This window comes from Rhinolophus ferrumequinum, chromosome 4 (genome assembly GCF_004115265.2).
Source record: "Rhinolophus ferrumequinum isolate MPI-CBG mRhiFer1 chromosome 4, mRhiFer1_v1.p, whole genome shotgun sequence".
Classification (NCBI taxonomy): domain Eukaryota; kingdom Metazoa; phylum Chordata; class Mammalia; order Chiroptera; family Rhinolophidae; genus Rhinolophus; species Rhinolophus ferrumequinum.
The window spans coordinates 90,232,594-90,255,439 of record NC_046287.1 but is presented as its reverse complement, the minus strand read 5'-3'; the positions used below and the strand labels follow the sequence as shown (position 1 = coordinate 90,255,439).

Sequence of the window (22,846 nt, the reverse complement as noted above, 5' to 3'; positions counted from 1 at the left end):
TTTTTTAGTGTTCAGAGCTTTTTTGGCTTTGGAATTGAGGATAAAGGATTTCGGAATTGAGGTTAAAAGATCGCAAGCCTGTTGTGTATTAGTCTTCAGAGGGCTTGATGCTACAGTTCTCCCATCTCCAATTCATCCTTTATATTAGTGAACAATTTCAACATTTTATACTTCTTCACCCTTGCTACCACTGCTTTAGATAAGGCTCTGGCCTGTACAGTTCCAATTATTGACACTTTTACCTTCAACAACTTTGCCTTCAATAGTGAGCTCCAGTGATCAAACGTGCAAATTTTAAAACAAGTTATCTTGCTAAGTCCATCCATGGCTCCCCACTGCTCACCTGAGAGATTCCTAACATGAAAGTTTCCAATTTAGGGTTCTCTTTGATTTGGCCCCTACCTGTACAGTTTCACCTCATCTTTTGCTGTTCCTCTCTTCCTCCTTTCTTCTCAATGTAAGACTTAACAGTGCACTGAACGTCCTTACTTTTCCCATGCCTGGTCTCATCTCTGTTATTAAAATGCCCCTTCTCTTATTTAGCTTAGTGAATTCATACTGATTAAGAATGCAAGTCAAACATCTCATCGGTGAAAGCTTCTCAGCCCTGCTGAAGTAGAGTTTATCACTCTTTTCTTTGTATTGTCAATGTGGCTAGTCTATATATATATAAATACAGAGGATGCCGAAAAAAAATGTATACACATTGTAAGAAAGGAAAACTGTATTAAAATTGTAATACTAATTATATACCGATAACAAAAGATGAATACAAGTCATGTTTGAGTTCTGCAATTACAGGAGGTGCTCAAAGTGGTTACCGTCAGTGTCCAGACACTTTTGATTATGGCGAACTACTGCTTGAGCAATGTTGACGTAAGTGTCCACTTGTATACATTTTTTTGGCACTCCCGGTATGTGCCTATTGATGACACTATTGTAGATTTTATTAACCTGTCTGTATTTCCAAGTAGGCTGTGGTCTTCCTGAGGGCCTCCCTCATCTTTGTATTCCCAGCATCCAACTCAGTACCTGAGTATATTTTAAATAAATGTTAGTTGAAGGAATGAATAACTGGGGTGCAGTGACACTTTCAGGTCAATATTTCCTGAAAAGTGGCCTAAGGACTAACTATTGAAGAAACTCCCAGGATCTTTTAAAAAACTTCATATTCCTGACACCAACTCTAGACAGCTCCAAAGAGAATTCCAGAAGGGAGCTCTGGAATCTGCACTTTCAATCAACATTCTGGGTACTCTGAAGACTGAGCACTATTATTTAAGGGGCCTTTAAAGCATGTGGAATTTGTAACCAGAAAGGAAACTAAACAGTTTCTAAGGTGATTTTCTTCCACTACCTGCTTTGTAGTTTTTCTGCATACCCCTTGACAATGGTGATCACGTATCTAATCTGTTCTTCAGATCCTATTTTCCTCCCTATTTTTCAATCTTCTGTTTCTAGTCTATTTTGTAACAAGAAACCAGACAACGGAATTTAACAACACCTCATCCCCTGATCCTATTATTTTCACAATAAGCCCGAGGTACATGGGACTTCAAGTTTATAAAAGTTGTGGGTGACATAATATTTGTTATTACACCAATAGACTGAGTCTGCTTCAGGGTTTGAGGGCATTTTCTATAGACTAGAGGGCAGAGTTTTGTCTGTGACCTTGATGAAAATTATTTTGGCTGCTGAGAAGCTCTTTTCACACTTTTTTTTAGCTCTGCTCCGGAGAGCTGAGGTTGCTGGCCAAGTGATGTCAAAATACTGTCAGCCAGTGGTATAGGAATTCCTCTGTGAGGAAAGGATCATTCTGCTTAGGGATGGTTTACCTGGAACAGAATGAGGCCACCTTCTGCGTGGGCAGGCAGGACTGAGAGTCTCCTATAGCGTCAAAGGACAGATTTGAAAAGAAAATGTAACTTTGCCTCATTCTTCCTGTTTAATATGATTCTGTACAATGACACTTAAAAAAAATCACCAATTTTTCTAAGTATAAATAAATCGGGGCCTGATTTCCCCTTTCCACCCCAAAGCTTGGTGAAAAGTCCATTGAGGTCACTGTTTCCAGTGGGCCCATTCCTTACTTTATGAGAATCCAAAGGTTATAGTCCAGAAACTTTGAAATGCTCGTGTGTACAGCTGTGTAGTAGAAGGGGGGCTGGGAAGCTCACTCCTCTCCAACCAGCATCAGGCCTGGAGTTCCTTTATTAAGGCATCTGGGTTTTTGTTCTCTACCATTCATTGCAACCTGACAGAGGCTTTACTAACTCCCAGGGTCCTGGTCAGGCAGAGGGCAGATCTTAGTCATTTACAGAAGTGTTCACCCTTGTACTTTTCTGAGTCTCAGGGAAACCTTGGCACAGGCCATCACCCCCAGCTGCAGTTTAAAGCATTAGTCCCCATCTTCTCTGCTTCTGATGGGACACAACCCCAGTGTTTACCAGCTCCGTCGTGAAAAGGCGCCCTCAGACCTTTAGAGTCGGGTGGAAGTAAGGAAAGGAGATGCGTCCCTTTTAAGTCCATACTGGTAAAAGAGTCCCAAACAATAGTTGATTTTTTCCCCCTTGATAACTCACTTTGTTGTAGAAAGACAATGGGAAAAACAAGATGGGAATAGATTAGTCTGAGAGGCTTGCCAGATCGCATGTATCATTTACGTCCATGGCTTGTTAGCTCTAGAGGTCCTTTTGCCTTCATTTTGTGGGAGATAGGCAGGTGGGTCTTCCCAACAAGCAGAGTTACTTCTTTGCTCTCTAGCCAGTAATGTTAATAGTCATTACATGGCCTATAATAGGCCAAATCCTGTTCAAGGATGTATCACTAATGCTTACAACTCCGTAAGATATTTTTATCACCGTTTAACAGATGAGGCTCACAGAGGTTAAATTAATTTTTTCGTACAGCCAGTAAATAGTAGAGATAGAATTTCAAGTAATGTCTATGTAGCTTCTAAGTCCATGACCTTTCTAAGAAATTGGAGGAACCTCTGTCTGTGTAAACTCAGGCAGCCTTAGATTTAGTATGAGGCGGATTGTGTTTTTCCTTCTGGGCTTCTGTGAGGCTTATTTGATGTCAGTGATTCCTGCTTCCTCATTCCCACGTGCATCCTGACAATAAACTCCGTCATCTCCGAAGCAACTTGAGGGAGATTTTCCAACTAATCAGCCTGTCTAACACTCATTTTCAATAGTGTATATTTTTCTCAGCCCAAATTTATTCTTTTATTCATTAGTGCAAGAAGTAGAAAGGATATATCAAAAATTTATTTTTGACCATAATTCTAGTGATATGAAGGACATAGAGTTTATGTATTTTCCTCTTCATTTAAAAGGATGGTAGATACATTCATTGGGCAGAAGATGAGCCGAGAGAAGAGAGAACAATCAATATGTCATGACTGTATCTTATAAGATCAGAAATAATCCTTTATAGAGAGAATGGATCATGTTGACGTGAGCTATACATATGGGTTGAAATTCTGCTTATTCAGAAAAGTCTAATTTACAAGTTAGGGACTTTAGGAGAAATTGTATCTTCACAAGTTCAGAGCTCTGTTGAGCTTCGTAATTCAGTTTACCTTAGGCAAGGCAGTCTCAGACATGATGCAGACATGATGGAGTTGTGCTCTTGCATTTCTGGGTGAGGGAAGAAACAGCACAAATAGCTGACAATATGGATGTTGATTTAAAACCCAGCTCTATCACTTGCTATGTGTGAACTCGGGCAAGTCACTTAATCTCTGGTTTCCTTATATACAAAAGGGAGATGGTAATAGTGGGAAGCCTGTAGTGTTGCTATTGTAGAAATGAAATGAAATGATGTATTAAAGAACCTAACACAATACTTGGCATTCAATAAGGGCTCAACTAAATGGTTGTGATGGTAGTAGTCGTACATGTTGTAGTTGGTGTATTTGTTGTAATTATTGTTATTGTTCTTGTTGGATGGTGTAGTCTAGAGATTGGTTAATTATGCACTATGGGCCGAATCTGGTCTACAGCCTGTTTTTGTAAATACAATTTTACTGGAAGGCAGCCACATCCTCTCATTTGCTGATTGTCTATGGCTGCTTTCATACTATAACAGCAGAGTTAATGGTTGTGACAGATTGTATGGTTCACAAAACCCCAAATATATAATATTTGGCCATTTATTTAAAAAATATTTCCTGATTTTTGACATAGTAGAAACAGGAAATAGTAGAAGTTGAATAGTCATGCAAATCTGCACCTGCATTCTGATTCTACTCCTTAGTTTGGTGAAATTGGGCATGTTTCCCTCTGAGACTCAGTTTTCTCTATTATTTCTCCATGAGACATAAATAGATATTATCTTGATTACACATGTGAAAGCCCTTAGCACAGAATAGTTGTTGGAATGTAAACAAATATTGACATCAGCATCTTCCTGTTACATTCCTTCTGCTTTCTCTCTCAAAATAGGGAAGGTACTAGATTAAATGGTTCTGGGTGTAATTTCACTGTTTCAAAAAATAAAAAATGTCAAACTGCTAATTTAGCTTTATAAACACATTATCATCTACCTACAAGTGGCTAAGTTTACTTTGACTGAATTCTTAGAACCAAGTAGGACCACTCAAAGCCATTAGCAACATAAGCTGTTACTGAATTCAAATAAATATTATTCTCCAAGGGAGAAATAATATGTCTTTCAAAGTTATTAAATCAAATTCCTCAAAGCAGATTACACAAATGTACCCACAGCTTCAATATTTTATGTATTATGCTTAATATAAAGTGAGATTACTTGATATTACATCATGATTATGATTATAATTCTAAGATTGACAATATTTAATTTTTTGAGGCGTCCTGATGGGCTACTAGACTAGTGGATGAATAGAGGACCAAATGTGAGTCATAGCTTCCACATTCTACTGTAGACAAGTACAGAGTGAATTAATCATAGTCAAGGTCTCTGGTGATTACATTTCAAGGATGAATATGGTATGAAATTTTCATGCAAATCACTCTTCTTGTCTTGAAAATGTTAAATTGTCATAAATCTGTCATAATCAATCTCTCATGAATAACTAACATTTTTAGTTTTTCTGATAATTCAGAAAAATACCCCACCATCTCATTTTTAAAAATTACTTACAGATATAGACGAATTATTAAATGTGAACATGCTAAGCAAATTAGTTTTAATTTTAATCATTAATTTATTTCTTTTTAATTTTCTTGTTCCTTCTTTTTAAAAATTCTTCTTGATTTGCTTATCTATGTTGACTTAATTTCCATTATTGGATATTCATTTTCACATATCCCCATTGTGACCCCTGGGTTGTAGAATGGAAAACTTTAATAGTGGAGTGTGGAGCCAGTGATATTGAACATGCTATCTAATTTTCATTTGTTCCCTTTGAAACTAATTCCCAAATTATACATTCTTAACACTTTTTCCAATCACCTACATGAATCTGCTTTCCACTAGGGTCTACACTGGCTGGAACATCAACATCAGGGTGGCAGCATTGCCGCCTCTGGGGTGTGTGTCAGATATAGTCTCTCACAGGGCGTCATTGGGTAAGTGCGCTAAATTATCCACATATTAATTATGATAACTTGGGACAAAGCCAGTGGGCTCAACAAAATAAACATGAATTTTATAACGAGGACTGGATAATTTCCCGTCAAATATCTTATTTTTATTATTTTTTAAACGAATTCTATTACCAGACTTCTCACACTTAATGATGTTTTACGTATCACATACACATAATAGACTTTCACTAACAAACCTGTTGAGAGAATAAATGAGTTTGCAGCACTGGTCTCAACCTGATTTGAATATATTTTTGGTTATATGACTAAATAATTATATGGACCATACACCTTTTTAGATCCATTTTTCGTATAAAAGGAGAAAAGTTGAGATTAGGGAGTACGACACCTGAATCCCATTGCTGGCTCTGATGCTGCTAGGCCAGGTGACCCTGGATAATTTCTCTAACTTTTCTAGCTCTTCGTTACTTCTGCTAAATGAGGAGCCTGAACTAGATGCTGTCAAACTCCTGTAGCTCTTAAATTTACTGAGTATATTTCTTTTTGTTCATTCAATTTCAATAGTTTAGATCAGGGGTCTCAAAACTGCGGCCCGCGGGCCAACTGCGGTCTGCAATCCATTGTTAATTGGCCTGCAGCAAATTCCAAAAATATATTTAGTTTTCTTAAATAAACCAAGTGAGGCAATACGTACTTCACCTCGAGTGAGTGGCCCGGCTGTTTGTGTATTTTACCGCATACGGCCCGTGGTAAAAGAACGTTGAAAAAAGTTTGGACACCCCTGGTTTAGATCTATCACTTAAACTAAATAAATAGAATTCATACAGAGAATTGGGCTCAATAAGTAGCACTCATACAGAGAATTTATCATTTACATATCAGGACCGTAGGATCCTTTTTTAGGTCTTCTGCAGTTCCTGTAGGAACAATAATGACTGCTATAACTGCCTTAGACAAGTTCAAAGGAATTACCTGCAACCTGCTTTTGAGTTCTTAAAATGAGTTTAAATGCTTAAATGCTTCTGAGTTTGATTCTATATGAAATCTGTGTGCCAGTCATAGGGTCTCAGGAATAAGTTCAGATGTGATTGTATAATACGAATCTATGTTCATTTAAAAATTGTTACTAACCATAGTAATACCACTTTCTATTGAGGAGGCATATTGATTCTTGAGACCATGATTAATCACCAGTAGGATAAAACATTCATGCAAGATCTCAACCTTGATTTTAGCTGCGTATGTGGTGAAGAGTTCCAAGCCAACTACTACGACTAGTGGAATGGAGTGCTAATTGTCTGCAGTGCACTTGATACCATACCTTTAAATAGACTTTTACTTCTTCCCTAATTCTATGTGCTTGCTGGGATCACTTCCCACATAAACAACTTGCACCCAGGTTTATGTTTCAGTTCTGCACTTGGAGTCACCCCAACTAAGACAAGGTCTGAATAATGCCATACTATGTCCTTGCAGTATTTGAAATAAATGTAGGACAGGAAGTACATATTGTACTGTTCTCTAGAAGCCAGAATAAACACTCTTAAGATCTCAGAATTTAAATTATAAATAAAACTTAAATGACCTTGGCTTACTTTCAACAAATATCTTTAATAAGAGATCTTCTCTGTACCATGAGTTCTAAATCTATTTGGGCCTTTAAGTTCTAATCCTTCAAGGGACTTGAACTCAAATAATAGTGAGAGCATTGGGGGCTGTGCAAAAGAGCAACCCCATATCTCGTAGCAGCTAAACTGTGCAGAAGACAGGCTAACTGTGAGAAAAATGCCATAGTAGGAACCATTTATTTTGAAATCTGTTCTTGGTCTCTTATCTTAGAAATTCCTTAGGTCATGAACAATTTAATTTTTCTCATAAGATTTCCATATAAAAGTTAGAGCTGTCATTTATTTGAAATCAATCTCAAGAATTTAAGAGAATGTGACAGTGTGAGTTACAGAATATTCTTTCCACATGCATCTGTCTTAGTTCATCAAAGGCTTGAGTGGACTTCCTAGCACTCAGATAAGCACAGACCTAGAAGAGACTCCATACAAAGGTCACTGACTTTAAATCCTTTATTCTACACTTGAGGGAGAAGAGGCTTTGACTTGTCCAAGGTAAGACAGTAGCAGCAGATGAGACTTGGGTTTCTGTCTCAGTCTTCTTCTGCAATGAGATCACAGCAAATCCTGAGGTTCCAACTGAACATGAAAACTTCCCATAATGTGTTGGCTCAGGTGGACATACTGGTGTTAAATAGCAAAAAGAAAGAACAGATCTAAGATTGGTGTGTACACCATTAAGAGAAAATAAGGAAACCATTTGTCTTTGCAAACCACCTGCAAAAATAACAACAAAAAGTTAACAAAGAAGTTTTGTCTTACTGCATATTTACTAGGGCAAATATCCATTGACTCTAAAACTTGAGAAACGGCTTAGTAATATTATTGTTCTCAGTTTAGAATGAAATGTTAAAAGCCACAGATACTTCTTTCAAAAACCATCATTATATTTGTAGATTACAATTCCAGGTTAAGTTCTAAAACTTTTATAAATTATATAATGTCTGAAGGTACTGACTGTTTTTCTGTGGGTCATTTGAACCATACCCGGAGAACATTTCTTGTGCCCAATTTTTTTTCTCATTTGTCTCCTTCATGCCTAAAATGTTTGCTTTTGGTTTCTGCCATTTGGATTCATCATGGTGCACAGATACAGGGATCTCAGTGATAGACAATGGTTTATCACCTTGAATTACTTATTAGTGCTCCAACAGAGGGAGAAATCTGAGGGAATGGGACATAAAATCAGTAAGTTTTGATGGAAGCAGGAAAAAAAAGTACCAACAAAGGGAATTCTACCTCATGGTGAGGACAAAGCAAAGCAGAAAAGTTTTTAAAAATGAGAAACATTCACAAAGAGAATAGTAGAAGTTGTTGGATAATAATATTGCCTATCTCATAATTTTGTCTAGAATTTGCTCTGATGGTTAATAACATGTAGGTGCTTTGAGGTTTTTTTTTTTTTGTGTGTGTGTGTTTGTTTGTTTGTTTTAATAACAACACATTTATAACACTACAGAATGTTTTACAGGTTATCAAGCACAGCCATAGCCATGAACTCACTTAAGTGACTTTGTCAGTTGGCCAGGACAGGTACTGGTACTTCCATTTTAGAGACAATGAAATTGAGGCACAGAGTTATTAAGTGACTTGTCCAAGTTTATATAACCAATGAACAGGGAGGCTAAGATGGGAATTTGCATCTTTTGGTTCTGAATCCAGTGTTCTTTCTTTTGTCCTGGATTGAGGAGAGGAAATCGTTTATGCTCCCAAGTCAGATGACCCAGGCTTAAATATGCCATTTTCCTTGCCAACTGTGTGACCTTGGGCATGTTACTGACTGCTCTGAAAATCAGTTTGTTCATCTCTGAAAAAGAGGAAATAATAATACCTATCTTATAGGTTTGTTGTGAGGATTCTATCAGGTGCAAGCAAAGCAGTCAGCTCAGTGCCTGGACATGATAGGTACTCAGGACATGGAGCTATGCACACCTGGAAAGGATACCTTCCGTATTTCATAGAATTTTCTTACATTTAAAGGTGAAATGATGAATAAGGGCAATTTTCCAGTTTATTCAAGGATACAGTGTCTCCTTGATTTAGTTTAATTCCTACAACTGACTCCTGTGAAAGTGTGTGTGTGTATGTGTGTGAATGCACCATGCATGTCTTGGGGTACACCTGTATAAATGTATCTGCAGGTACCTGTGTGTTGTGGGTACATGTGTTGGGGGTACAGCAGCAGCTGGTTGTCTGTGTTCCTAGGCTATGTGGAACCAGACATAGCGATCAAACATGGAGCTTTTGTCTACTGCAGATAACTGGAAACTGGATCATGACCATAAATCTAACTCAACCAGGTGGGTCCTAGCTCTGTGAATGAGCTCCAGAGGCTTTTGCTCTCAGAGAAGCTCGATGATACCTGGAGTTCACGGCCTGGAAAGTTTGGGGCAACTCTCTGTAATAGACACAGCTATGGACTGCATTTATTTTTTACTATACTTTATTTACAATTATTCATCTTCTCTTGAAATATTTTAGAATAGCCTTGATTAAAATCATTACATAAAATAGTCTTCACTTTTTTGTTACATATGGCACAGAATAATTTAACACTTTATAAATATGTTTCATTGATGCACAAATGGGAGAAGCACCCTTTGCCAAAAGCAGTACAGTAACTTAGTTCCATTTGGCCACTTTAAAAAATGACCATGAGATGGCGCTGTGGCCAAGAGATTAAGTGCGTTTTAAATTGAGAGTTTTCACTAATTATAGCATTTAATTCCTTTCTTTAAATATAGAAGAATCTATTGCCCAACTTAAAGTGGAGTAAGGTTGGTCACTCTATTTTAATAGTATTTACTAGGACTGAGTAAGTACAGATCCATAAACATTCAAGTTTTCACTGGGGTAAGGGGTATTTTTAGAAAGGCTTAGTAGTCAGAAAGTTCCCAGATAAACAAAGGGCCTGACAGTACCATTTTATTTAAGATCAATCAGCTATATATAAGGACCATTGTTTTCACAACCCTCATCGAATTGTGTTAAAGTCTTCCCATAAAATTTGGTCAACTTCCAGTTTATTTAAAGAATTGATCTGTTACATTTTAATCTGCTTTGACAGCAATGGAAGGTCATAGAAACATTAAAACATGAATTCACATTTAAATCGATATGATGCAACATGCACACGTGTGTATACTGAGTGTTTTCATAAATGACTCTTGCTTTTCCTCCATATAAATATATAAATATCGAATAAAGTGCATGGGAACATGTCTGTACATATATACAGATGCATGTTTGTCTATAATATACACTTGAATAGATACTTATGGAGAAAAAAACATACACATTTGTAATATATATGTAGTCAAAAGATATCTGTCAGGCAGCATTTATGTTCATTCTGATCCAGATTGAGTACATGGGTGGAATCTGCAATCTTTTCTCTAATATATAATGAGATGTGTAGAGTTATAAACTAAGGCAAAATACGTCAGAGCAGAGACTTTTTAACATTTGTATTTTTATCAGTTAATGTGGTATAATCATTAAAGTAGTTCAGATCAAATTCAGCCTTGATACTAGCGGCTCACTATAAATTCTAGCTTTGAAATAAACACTTTTAAATATATCTATAGGGATGTAATTAGGATAGCCCTGATGCATTTCCAAATTACACAGTGGCGCCTCTCACATTCTTCAGTTTTCAAGTCTGTATTTTTTTCAAATGGCTTAGAGCAAAAAAACGATTTCTCATTCAATAGAAATGCTTTAGTATCGTAATCACATATCTAACATCTATTCCGATAAGAATGTGCAGTTTAACCTAGAATAATATCATTTATCAAGGTGAATTAACTGCTGTTAATCTCTTTCTTTGGCAATCTTTTCTACAAAGTACTATATTACTGCCTTTTTTTTTTTTTTTTTAATTAGGGAGCGCAGTGTCAGAGGGTAATAAATGAATTAGATTTTAGGGAAGTGGAACAAAAATTTTGCTGAAAATTTTGGTAATCATAGGTTGGGTCCAGGTTGAAGTGTGTATTTCTAAACTAATTGCAAATTTTGACCTCAAATGATATTTTCTCCTTCCTGGGTTTGGTTGGTATTAATTGGCAACCAATCAGGAAACTTGTTGAGAAAACTTACTCTCAGAGTTGAAACAAACCAGTTACCAAACCAGGTAAGAAAGGAGTAATTGAATTGATTGTCAAAAAATGTCTGTCAATATTTTTGACAAGGACCATCCCAATTAGGTCATTTTTCTTTAAAGGTGGGGATCTTATTTTATATATTTTTATATCCTTAGTACCCAGGACATTTCCTCACAGATAGTATATACTCAGTAGATGGTTGTAACCAGAGAAGAACAATTTTAGTAAATAATATACATTGATTGCTCTGAAAGCATCAATTTACCTGATGGGTACCCACAGGAAAGTCACCTGCATTTTACAGAGAAGTCCTAAGACTCTATTGCTGTCAGTAGCCAAACACCTGAGTTTATTCCTCAATCCTGACACAATTACATTAATACCGCTTACTGCTGAAAGGAGCGCATGCATGATGCAGTCGTAAGAGCAAGGTACCAAACGCCTCCGTGGTGCTGTTTAGGAGAAGCAATTTCTAGAAATGTATTTGGTGATGTTAAATTATCCTTTTGAAAGTGTAGCTAGTAGAACAAACACTAAACAAGACCGCACTGGAAATTCAAACTAAAGCACAGGTAGTAGAAGAGAACGCAGCAATAGTTAGGAAATAACATTGAAAATCTTTTTCACTTCTGAGAAGAATTAACTTGAACTGCAGCAAATGCCAGCAACTTTGTGACTGTTTTAAAATGGCATCAATGAAAAAGCAGGAATGAAAAAATTGTCAAGTAATTCATTAATTATCTTAGCAATACTGACTTCATAACACTGTACTTAGTGTCTTTTTCTGTTGTTCAAAATACATAAGTTTTAAAGATAATTTTTCTTTAAGAGGCCACTATATTTAACCAATTTTTCACTATTTATAGCTAGTTTTATTTACAGCAGTAGGTAACCATGTCATGCCATCAATTAACAACATAGTAGCAAGGTTTCCACTGGAAAATAGAGTTTAATTTAGATTTATTTATGGCCTCATTATAATTATACAATAAAAGCTAATTATTTTAAAGACATCATTTACAATGTTAAAAATGAGTATCATAAAGCTCACAGCTGAAATGCTGTCAGAACATTTTTGAAGTGCACATGTTGTGGCATTTAACCCTGCTTTTCACTGATGGAATAAAAGGAGGCATCTAGATATTATTGTTGGTTGCACTAGACTGGCCTAGTTTTTGCCAGTCTCTCTATTATCTTTTCTTTTTTCTCCAGATAGGTGAAAACTTGCTCAGTGTGCCCTCCGTGGTTGCCATGGCAACTAGTCTATCACACACAGCTAACCTTTTCATTCTCTCTGTTGATACTGTCTGTGGGAGCGTCTTCTGAATTTCGTTTTCCTAGAGCAACCATAGTGCAGTCGTTATCTGTCGTCTTGGCATCTTTCTTTGAATTCTTTTTTTGTCCCTTTTGGAGTTGACTAGACTTGTAAGCCAAGGCTGGGATAGTGTTCACTAAAATTAACTGTAATGGTTTTTTATTTTCCTTGTACTGACACTGAATATACCGTGAAAAGGCTGATCTATAGGTCTTGTTGAACAGTGTGTACACGAGTGGGTTGACTGCTGAGGAGAGGTAACCGATCCAAACAAACACATTGAGCAGGGCCCCGATGACCTCCTCGTTGCAGGACTCCTTGCAGATGACGGCCATTATGTTCGTGATGAAGAAGGGGCACCACATCACCACAAACAGAAAGAAGACGATGCCCAGCACCTTGCAAGCTTTTTGCTCGTTGCTGATGGACTGCATAGTCCTCCTGCCGTAGGACCCTGGCTCCCTGTGGATCGACCGCTGGAAGAGCTTTTCTGAAGACAGGGAACTCTGAGGGAGGAAGCTGAAAGAAGCTAATTTAGCCCGTGTGCCAAGATCATTCACACACAAAGTAGCTTCTTTCTGGAGTGACTTGATAGTGAGAAAGTAGGTGATCACCATGATGGTTAAGGGAATGAAAAATGACACGAAAGAGCCAATCAGGACAAAGTTATCATCCGCCAGTAAGCAACTCCCTGCCTTGAAGACCTTGGAATCATCCTGTAGTCCAAAGACTGGTATTGGCATGGATATACCTGGAGTTGGATAGAAAATGAAACATGATTATTAAGGAATTGAATACATGAAGGCAAGAACATTGCTACATAGTCGTGGTCATGCAAAGGATTTTATATCAACACTGTTTAAAAGCTTAACATATACTTTCAATGACAATTTAAAAATTCCTTTGGACTTAAAATTGTCTTGGACTTACTTTATATCAACACTGTTTAAAAGCTTACCATATACTTTCAAGGAGAATTTAAAATTCTCTTGGATTTACTTACAAATATTATATAGTTATTATGTACTTATAACACATTATATATATATATATATACTATAATAGGAAGTTATAATATTTAGTTGTAATATATAGTTATATATTAATTATAATATATACTAATATGTAATATATATTAACTATATGTAATAAAATATATAGTTCCTTATACATGTATGTTATATTGATCAATATAATCCTTTACTTAAAAAGTACAATAAATCTAGCTTTAATTTTTCATGCTATATTTTTTCTGATTATAAATTATACTTATGAATTGAAGAAAATACAGAGACAAAGAAACAGGAATAGAAAGGATCAATAATGCCACTACCCAGACATAATCACTATTAACAATATGATGCTGTTTATTTTAGATACACACATACACACACACACACACACTACACACCTACACACTTTATAAAATTATAAACATAATACACTTTCCTTATAGAAAATTTGAAAAATTCAAAAAGATAACAATGAATAAAGAAAAATAATATGTATTCTTGCTAGCCAGGGGCAACCATAATTTACCTTTTGTGTCATTTCTTCTTCCATTTATGTGCATATATATGACTATGCAGTATTTTATGTGCCATTTTAGGTCTTCCTATTTATTCCATGTAACATTAAATCATAAAAATTGCACATATTTTAAAGTATTTTTGAAAAATATGATTTTCTAATGTGGATTAAAAGTGACTTTAACCAATTTTGATTCCTTTTTAAAAGCTTTTTATTATGGAAAAATTCTAATATATGGAAAAACAAAACATAGCACAATGAACCCATTACCCAGCTTCAACAATGGTCAACTCAATGACAATTCTGTTTTACTCACAGCCTTACCTGCGGCAGCCCTCCCAGACATTATATAATTCAATCTCTAAAAATTTTATTGTAAATTATAGGTATTATTACATATTACCTATAATTACATTATATATTAACTATATCATTATATATGCTATACGCTCTTTAAAAAAACAAATACTGTCATAATACCATTCTCACTCCTGAACAGAAATTTAATATTTCCGTAATATAATTAACTATAGAGTCAGTCTTCAAATTTCCAATTGTCCCATAAAGGTCATTGTCTATTTTTAGTAGTAGAACATTCATAAGGGTAAAGTACAAAATATTAAGCAACCACAGACTTTTATTAACAAATGCAAGCATTAGGTACAGGATGAGGCAATATATAGAAACATAAGCTCATGGTACATTGCTCTGTCACTCAAATTTGGGGAACCTGTAAAGCTCCTACAGTCACAGGACTTAGGCAGAAGAGGGAGCAGGGTAAATAATCGTGCTAAGGGACCTTACATAAGGGAGAGTCAACTGGCCATCACCACCGTTGTGCAGTTTGCGAGGAGTGGGAGATGCCTGGGGAAGGCCAAAGCAATCGTGTGATTGCCACAGAAGAAGAATCCGGGTGATGAGGAAGAAGAGGAAAGATGAATCAAATACTCTGTGTAACTTAGTATAAGGTTGCTTTCTTTGTGAAAGGGTAGATACCGCAGGGTCACCCTGGGAGAAAGAACAAAATTTCTTTTTAATTCCTGCCCAGGTTTTCGGCTTCCTTAGAACTGTAACAGGCCTTCTGACAACCCTTTAGAGTCTAATAAGTGATCATAGTCCAGCCAAAACCCTGGGTTCATTCCAGAGTTGGGGCCTACTGGTTGCTTGACTCTTGGAAAAACTGCCTTTGAGGATCTCCAACGTGCATACTCAGAGCTCAGCTCCATCCAACCATAGACCTGACTATTCTAACCGCACATCACCTCACAGTGGCTGTGCTTGCCAGGAGGGGACATTAGCTTGAGTTAAAGTAAAGCTTAACACAGATTTTTCTCAGTAACCTTTTCCATTATCTTCACAGATTTAATTGACAGTATTTGTCACTCGTCTGTGTAAGGCCATCCCAGTATTCTTGGAAGGTGGAGATAAATGACATCAGAACTATTCTTAAGGGCACTTAGTGTAGTTAATGATTCTTCATTTTCTTCATCCCACTCTGTCCCTAGCCTGAACATTTTATGGGCCAAGAAGAGAGGGAATAACTATGGCTCCAAGAGGAATATCCTCTGAGACTCTTGATAGACACCAGTTTTGTTTAGCCTTCACAAAACTCTTGATCGTGAAGACATGTTTTCTAAGAAGAGTGTTTTGTTTTCCAAGTGTTGGAACACATATCTGTGAAAGGTGTTTCCTGTACGCATCTACAAAGTCTGTTTGACATTGTAGTTGCTCATTGATCAGAACAGATGCTTTGGAGTAAGACAGACCTGGATTTGCATCTTGGCCCTGATTCTGTGCTCCTGGGCTGCCTACTTCATCCCTGTGGGCCTCAGTACCTCATCTATCATCTGAGGCTTGCACCAACATGCCTCCATGGATGTGGTGAGGATAAAATGAATCAAATATGCAGAGCACCTAGTATGGTGCTTAGTCCAGAGTCGATGTTCTCCCAATAGTAAATAAACATAAGAGTAGCTTAATCCGCAGAATTATTCAGATTGAGTACATTAGGATTTCTTTCCCTAATTTTGTTCTATTTTGTTCACTATATGTGCTAGACTTTAATACGTAATAGGTCTTCTTAAACCAAAAGAAGTTAAAAAGCATTTTGGTAATTGCCTATATAGTTAATAATGACGTAATTATTAGCTTCTGCCAGGGTGACAAAGGGACGCAATTAATTTTAATTTTGTACAGCTGGAACTGTTGACGGCTTTTCTAATGTGATGAATTACAGCCATTACTATTAGTCATGATACACATAAACAAAATATCAACTCTCCACACAAGGTGTATTATTTTGTTATTAAAATCTTGGGTGTGCACCTTCCTGATTCATACAAAGGGAGTCACCACCTTGAGAGCCTTTTGCCCTATTTGCTTGTGACCTGATGATTTATATAAGTGGAAATTCTCAGTTAATGAGAATATGGGATTACCTAAAACACCAAATTATTCAATCATTTGGAATTCAGATGAGTGTTCTTGTTTGGGGAGAATGAACACACACAAACACACACACACACACACACACACACACACACCCTTCCAGAAAGGCTCAGCTTCTGTGGTCAGGGACAGAAAGAGCTGATGGAGTCATGCCACTGAAGTAGAGATGTCCCCATCTTAGCTGCCTTGGATGAAAACCACTTCCAAGTGGATGTGGCAAGAGGACACAGGCAGGCTGTCTAGAAGGGGGACCTAGATTTGGAGTCGGGAGAATCGACTGATTAGGTCTTTAAATGGTCCGTTCCTCTTTACATATAACAAAAATATCCCAAATACTCTCATACATCATTTTTTTTTTTCAGTGCCTCACTCGTAGGGGTCAGCAAGGGCTTATGGAAAGAATAACTTAACAGTTAAAGCAATACTCTATAAAAGCGGGGAAAGGCTTTTACGTCAAAAAACTAAAACACTTAGACAGGCTTTGTGGGTACAATAAGCAGTTCAAAAACGCTCCTACCAAGAGAGATGATGCTGCTGGCTGACATCCAAGGTTGCAGGCACAGCCATCTCCAGGGCATTAATTTTCTGGCTGTTTTGTTTGATAATAGCTGCTTTTGGAGACCTGACATCTTCTCTCACTTGAAATTTCTGCACATAAAGCATTTTTCTTTATGAACAGACAGAAAGTAGCTTGAATTATGTGACTCTGCATTTTGTTTAATGTATTTTTCTGGGGAGTGGTAAACAGCAATCAAAATTCAATGTCCCTATTGGGCCTTCCACGCACATTTTTATTTCTTTTCATTACAACTCAGACAATGAAATGAATGGGAAACACTGACACCAGGAATACACAGGCTTTGGCTGCTGTCTTTCTTTTAGGGTAGCCCTGCTTATTTGCACATAAAGATTACACCCCTGGTTAACATCTGCCTGCAGTCTGGGTAATTCTGAAGCACTTGCTGTGAAAGATGAACTTTATTCTTAATCTTAGGTTTTTACACTTTAATATCTTGGGACTGCAGGTACTTCTGAGACTGTTTCCTTGGGAAGGAAGAAGGTTGCTTTACTAGGTAGTGATCCTCTGGTAGGGAACACGACTGCGGGAATCTCCAGGGCCTTGGGTCTTATAAAAGGTGCAGGGGAAAAAAACCAAATATTTCAGGGCTCTTGTGAAAAAGAGTGAATTTTGGTTCCTAGGTTTCATTTCTTCTGGAACTACTACCTTTCCTTTGCATTTTAACTCATGCTGATTTTTTTTCAAGTTATAAGAATAGGTTTACTAGCAGTTAGACAGAAAGTGCCATGAGTGAAAAGTGCAGGAGAATCATCATTCTACAGGGAGAGGGCGATTGAATATATAGGGCAACTGGAGCTGGGACTCACCATCCTTCTAGTATAGACTGTAAAACTCAAGTGTTGCTAAATTCCTTATAATCTATGGTTTGCTGACAAGGCAGATGTATATAAAAATGAGAGCTACATAAGCATGTCAGTTACCTAAAGTATTGTATGTTTCTTCTTAGATTAATTCTGAATATCTCTAAATAATAAATCATACATTTTCAAAGTACTTTTACATATATTCATTTCCTCTCAATTGATTTTTCTTTTTTTTACAGAATTGTAAAAATATTACCCACACTGCCCTATGGGCAGATAAAAATTTCACTTTATAGAAAAATTGAGGCCTAGCAACCGTAAATGATTTATTTAGAATCGCATAGCAATTTAGAGGCAAAATCAAGACTCAGTCTTGATTCTTATGGCTGATTTTCTTACGTGCTTATTTGTTCATTTTAGGGTAGTTATAAAAGTCTATGACTATATCAGATGTCCTAACACTAGCTATAGGCAGAATGAGATAATCCTAAAATCTGCAAAATTTGCATATCTGTGCATTGTTTTGGAAGGAGCTAGAGCTTTCATCAGATCACCAGAAAAGTTTCTGCTCTCAGGGTGGGTAATAACCACTGAATTGTATCAATGCCCTTGGCACAGAACACACACACACATTTTCTGGTGATTCTCTATACCTTGATGTTTTCTTTCTTTTTTCATTATTTAACCTCAAAGTCTAAATTTCCTCTAGTGAGACATTGTTTTTTGAGGGCAGACAGATATTTAAAAACTAAAATCTTTACAATCCACACCTCTTTTCTTTTTTATATAGCGGTTATTCTCAACTTTGGCTGCATATTAGAATTGTCCAGGGAGTTTTGAAAAATTGTATTGGTTGGTCTCCATTCCCAGAGGTTTTGATATTAGTACTTTATTTCCTTTTTAAAATATTTTTATTGAAAATATAGCTAACATACAATATTATATTAGTTTCAGGGGTACACCACAGTTGTTCAACATTTACATACCTAAAGAAATGATCACCATGATAAGCCCAACAAACATCTGACACCATATCACGCTATCACAATATTATTGACTATATTCCCTATGCTGTACATTACATCCCCATGACTTATTTGTTTTACGCCTGGAAATTTGGACCTCTTATTCCTCCTCACCTTTTCCCCTTTAAAAAAAATGTTTAATTACAGTTGACATTCAACATTATTTTACATTAATTTCAGGTGTACACTATGGTGGTTAGACATTTATATAGTAAAAGAAGTATTCCTCCTGACTAGTCTAGTACCCATCTAGCACCATATATAGTTATTACCATATCACTGACTATATTCCCTATGCTTTACATTACATCCCCATGAGTATTTTGTAAGTACCAATTTATACTTCTTAATCCCTTCACCTTTTTTACCCTGCCTCCCAATCCCTCCCATCTATTACCCCAACAAATCCAGTACCCATCTGACACCATACATAGTTATTACAACGTTATTGACAATATTCCTTATGCTATACCCTATATCCCCATAATTACTTTTAAACAACCAATTTGTACTTCTTAATCTCTTCCCCTTTTTTCACCCACACAGCTAACCGCCCCCTCCAGTCAGGCAACCATCAAAATGATCTCTGTATCTATGAGTTTGTTTCTGTTTTTTTCCCATTAATTTCATTATTAGATTCCACATATAAGTGAAATCACATTGCATCTGTCTTTATGTATCTGATATACTCCCCTCAGCACAACACCCTGCAGGTCCATCCATGCTGCAACAGATGGTAAAACCCATTTTGTCCATGACTGAGCAATATTCCATGCATGTATGTACCACCTCTTCTTTATCCATTCATCCACTGTTGGAAACCAAGGCTACCTCCACATCTTGGCCATTGTAAACAATGCTGCAATGAACATATGGATGCATATGTCCCCTCGAAGTAGCATTTTGGGTTTCTTCAGATAAGTACCCTGACATGAGATTATGGGTCCTTTATTCTCTTCTTATAACCTTTGTTTTAAAGTCCATTTTGTCTGGTATAAGTATTCCAGCTTTTTGTTTGTTTGTTTGCTTCCATTTTTCATGAAATACCTTTTTCTATCCCTTTACTTTCTGTCTGTGTGTTTCTTTCAATCCGAAGTGAGTCTCTTGTAGGCAGCACATGTAAGGTTTTTGTTTTCTTAACCATTCAGCCACCCTATGACTTTTATTTGGAACATTTAATCCATTTACATTGAAAATTATTGCTGATAGATACATATGTAGCTATTGCCATTTTATTATTCATAATTTATTTATTTATTTTCCATCTTAAAGTAGACCTTATAATATTCCTTGTAATACTGGTTTGGTGGTGATGAACTCCTTTAGCTTTTTCTTGTCTGAGAAGCTCTTTATTTGTCCTTTCGTTCTAAATGATTGCTTTGCTAGGTACAGTAATCTTGGTTGTAGATTCTAACTGTTCATCACATTGAATATTTTGTGCCAATCCCTTCTGACCAGCAAAGTTTCTGTTGAGAAATCAGCTGACAGCCTTATGGAAACTCCCTTATAGGTAATTAAGTGCTTTTCTCTTGTTGCTTTTAAGATTCTCTCTTTGTCTTTAAATGCTGGCTTTTTAATTATGATGTATCTTGGTATGGGCCTCTTTGGGTTCATCTTGTTTGGGACTCTCTGCGCCCCCTGGGCTTGTATATCTATTTCCTTCATGAGGTTAGGAAAGTTTTCAGTCATTATTTCTTCAAATAGGTTCTTAATCCCTTGCTTTCTTTCTTCTCCTTTTGGTACACCTATAATGAGAAAGTTGTTATGCTTGATGTTGTCCCAGAGGTCTCTTAAACCATCTTCATTTTTTTGGATTCTTTTTTCCTTTTGTTGTTCTGATTGAGTGTTTTCTGCTATCTTGTCTTCCAAATTGCTAATTCAATTCTCTGCTTTATCTATTCTACTGTTGATTCCTTCTAGTGCATTCTTCATATCAGTTATTGTATTCCTCACTTCTGACTGCTTATTTTTAAGATTTCTATGTCCTTTTTTATGTTTGCTACCTCTTTGTTGAAGTTCTCACTAATTTCCTTGAGCATCCTTATAACCATTGTTTTGAACCCTGTATCTGGTAGGTTGCTTACCTCCATTTAGTTTCGTTTTTTTTTTCAGGATTTTTCACCCATTCTTTCATTTAGGATGCATTTCTTTGTTTCCTAATTTTGGCTGCATCTCTGCGTTTGTTTCTATGTGTTAGGTTGATCTGCTGTGTCTGTCATTCTCAGCTGGCTGGCCTTATGTAGTAGATGTCCTGTGGGGCCCAGAGGCACAGTCTCCCTGGACATCTGAGCCATGTGCTGCAGGAGTGTCCCTTGTGTGGGATGTGTGTGTCCTCCTGTTATTGTTGAACCTTGATTGCTATTAGCACATCAGTGAATGGGATTGTCCCTTATGCTGACTGGCTGTGGGGTTTGGCCGTGTCCACAGCTTATGGGCTGCTGTGCAGGGGCTGCTTACCCCACGGCTTGGGATTTGGTCCAGTGGGCTCTTGTGCCTGTAGAAACCACCCTTTGTGTGTGCCACTTGTGGGGCTAATTGGGTGGTATTCTGCTATGGTCTGAAACCACCTCCAAGTATGTTGGTTGTGGGACCTATTGGAAGGGGCTCCAGTGCAGACCCAGGTCACCTACTGCCTATGACTTTCAGGGAATACCTGGTAGGAGCTACAAAGAGATTCATGGTTGTTCGGTGCCTGTGCTAAACCTGGAGGCACATGGGATAGGCAACAGTATGAATAGAGGATGTCTGCCACCAGTACCAGGCCTGGGGTATTTCCGCAAAAAGCCAGAACACCCCAAGGCCTTCTGCCACCTGTTGGCTCCCTTAAAGTTCAGCCACTGATAAAACCTGTGGTATGCAAGTTGGGTGAGACAGGGTTTCAGGGAGTCACTAGAACGGGAAGAGTTGTGGTCACCAGGTTACTGTAAATTCTGGTTTGGTGCCAGTGCTGAGCCTAGTGCTCATCCAAAGTCTCAGAGCACACCAAGGCCAGGCACTGCCTGCCAGGGGTCTGCTACACTCCAATCATTTTCCAAGATGAAATGCAACGCAGGTGAGGCTGGCTGCTTGTGGAGAAAGTGGCGCTAGCATTGGGCAATTTGGGTTGGGCGGGGTCCCCTGAGTCAGCAGGATGGAGCTTCTGCAGCTCATCAGGCCAATCAGATTCAGATTTGGTCCAGGTTCAACACAGGAAAGATGGTGCCTGCCTGCCAGCTGCATACGAGAAGGACGTCACACAGGGAAAATGCTGACTGTCCTCCAGTCCTCCCCCTGGAGCCGCACACCTCAATCTGTATTCCCCCTATGTCTCTGAGGCCTCCCGAGTCACAATCCCTCCGCCCGGAGCCCAAGGTGAGTGCATAGAGCTAGTGAGTCTGTGCGCGGGCTGTTTAAGAGGACGTTTGGGTTTCGCGAAGCCTTCCCTCCCACCTGGATGGTCAGAATCCCCATTTTTTTTCACAGTCAGATGTTGTGGGAGCTCCTCTTTCTGGTACCAATACTCCGGGATGGGAGCTGGGTGTGGGGGGCTGGGGTCCCTCGCTCCTCCAGGGGGAACTTCAGCAGCCGAGATGTCACTCCTGAATCTCAACCACCACTTGGAAGTTTGGGGCCTGTTCTGCATCTCCACCCCTCCTATCAGTCTCAACATGGCTTTTCTATATTTTTAGTCATAGGACTTCTGTTCGGCTAGATGTCAGATGGTTCTCCAGGATGATTGTTCTATAATTTAATTGTAATTATAATGTGGTCATGGAAGGATGCAGGCACAGTGTTTATCTCCTCTGCCATCTTGGATCTCCCTGATATTAATACTTTAACAACACCAATGCCTAGCCCCCACATGGACATTATTATTAAAACAAAAGAACACATGGTGATCCTA

The 22,846-nt window shown here is 37.7% G+C and overlaps 1 protein-coding gene across 2 annotated transcripts in view; it reads right to left on the bottom strand.

The window, feature by feature from the left end:
* Window positions 1-9,333: 9,333 nt before the first annotated feature.
* HTR2A (5-hydroxytryptamine receptor 2A) overlaps window positions 9,334-22,846 on the bottom strand; it is a 67,347-nt gene continuing 53,834 nt past the window's right edge. For both annotated transcript variants that reach the window (XM_033103762.1, XM_033103761.1), the window contains one exon: window positions 9,334-13,328. In XM_033103762.1, the coding sequence (XP_032959653.1) occupies window positions 12,529-13,328 (800 nt within the window). In that variant the 3' untranslated portion in view covers window positions 9,334-12,528. The remainder of the gene's footprint in view (window positions 13,329-22,846) is intronic.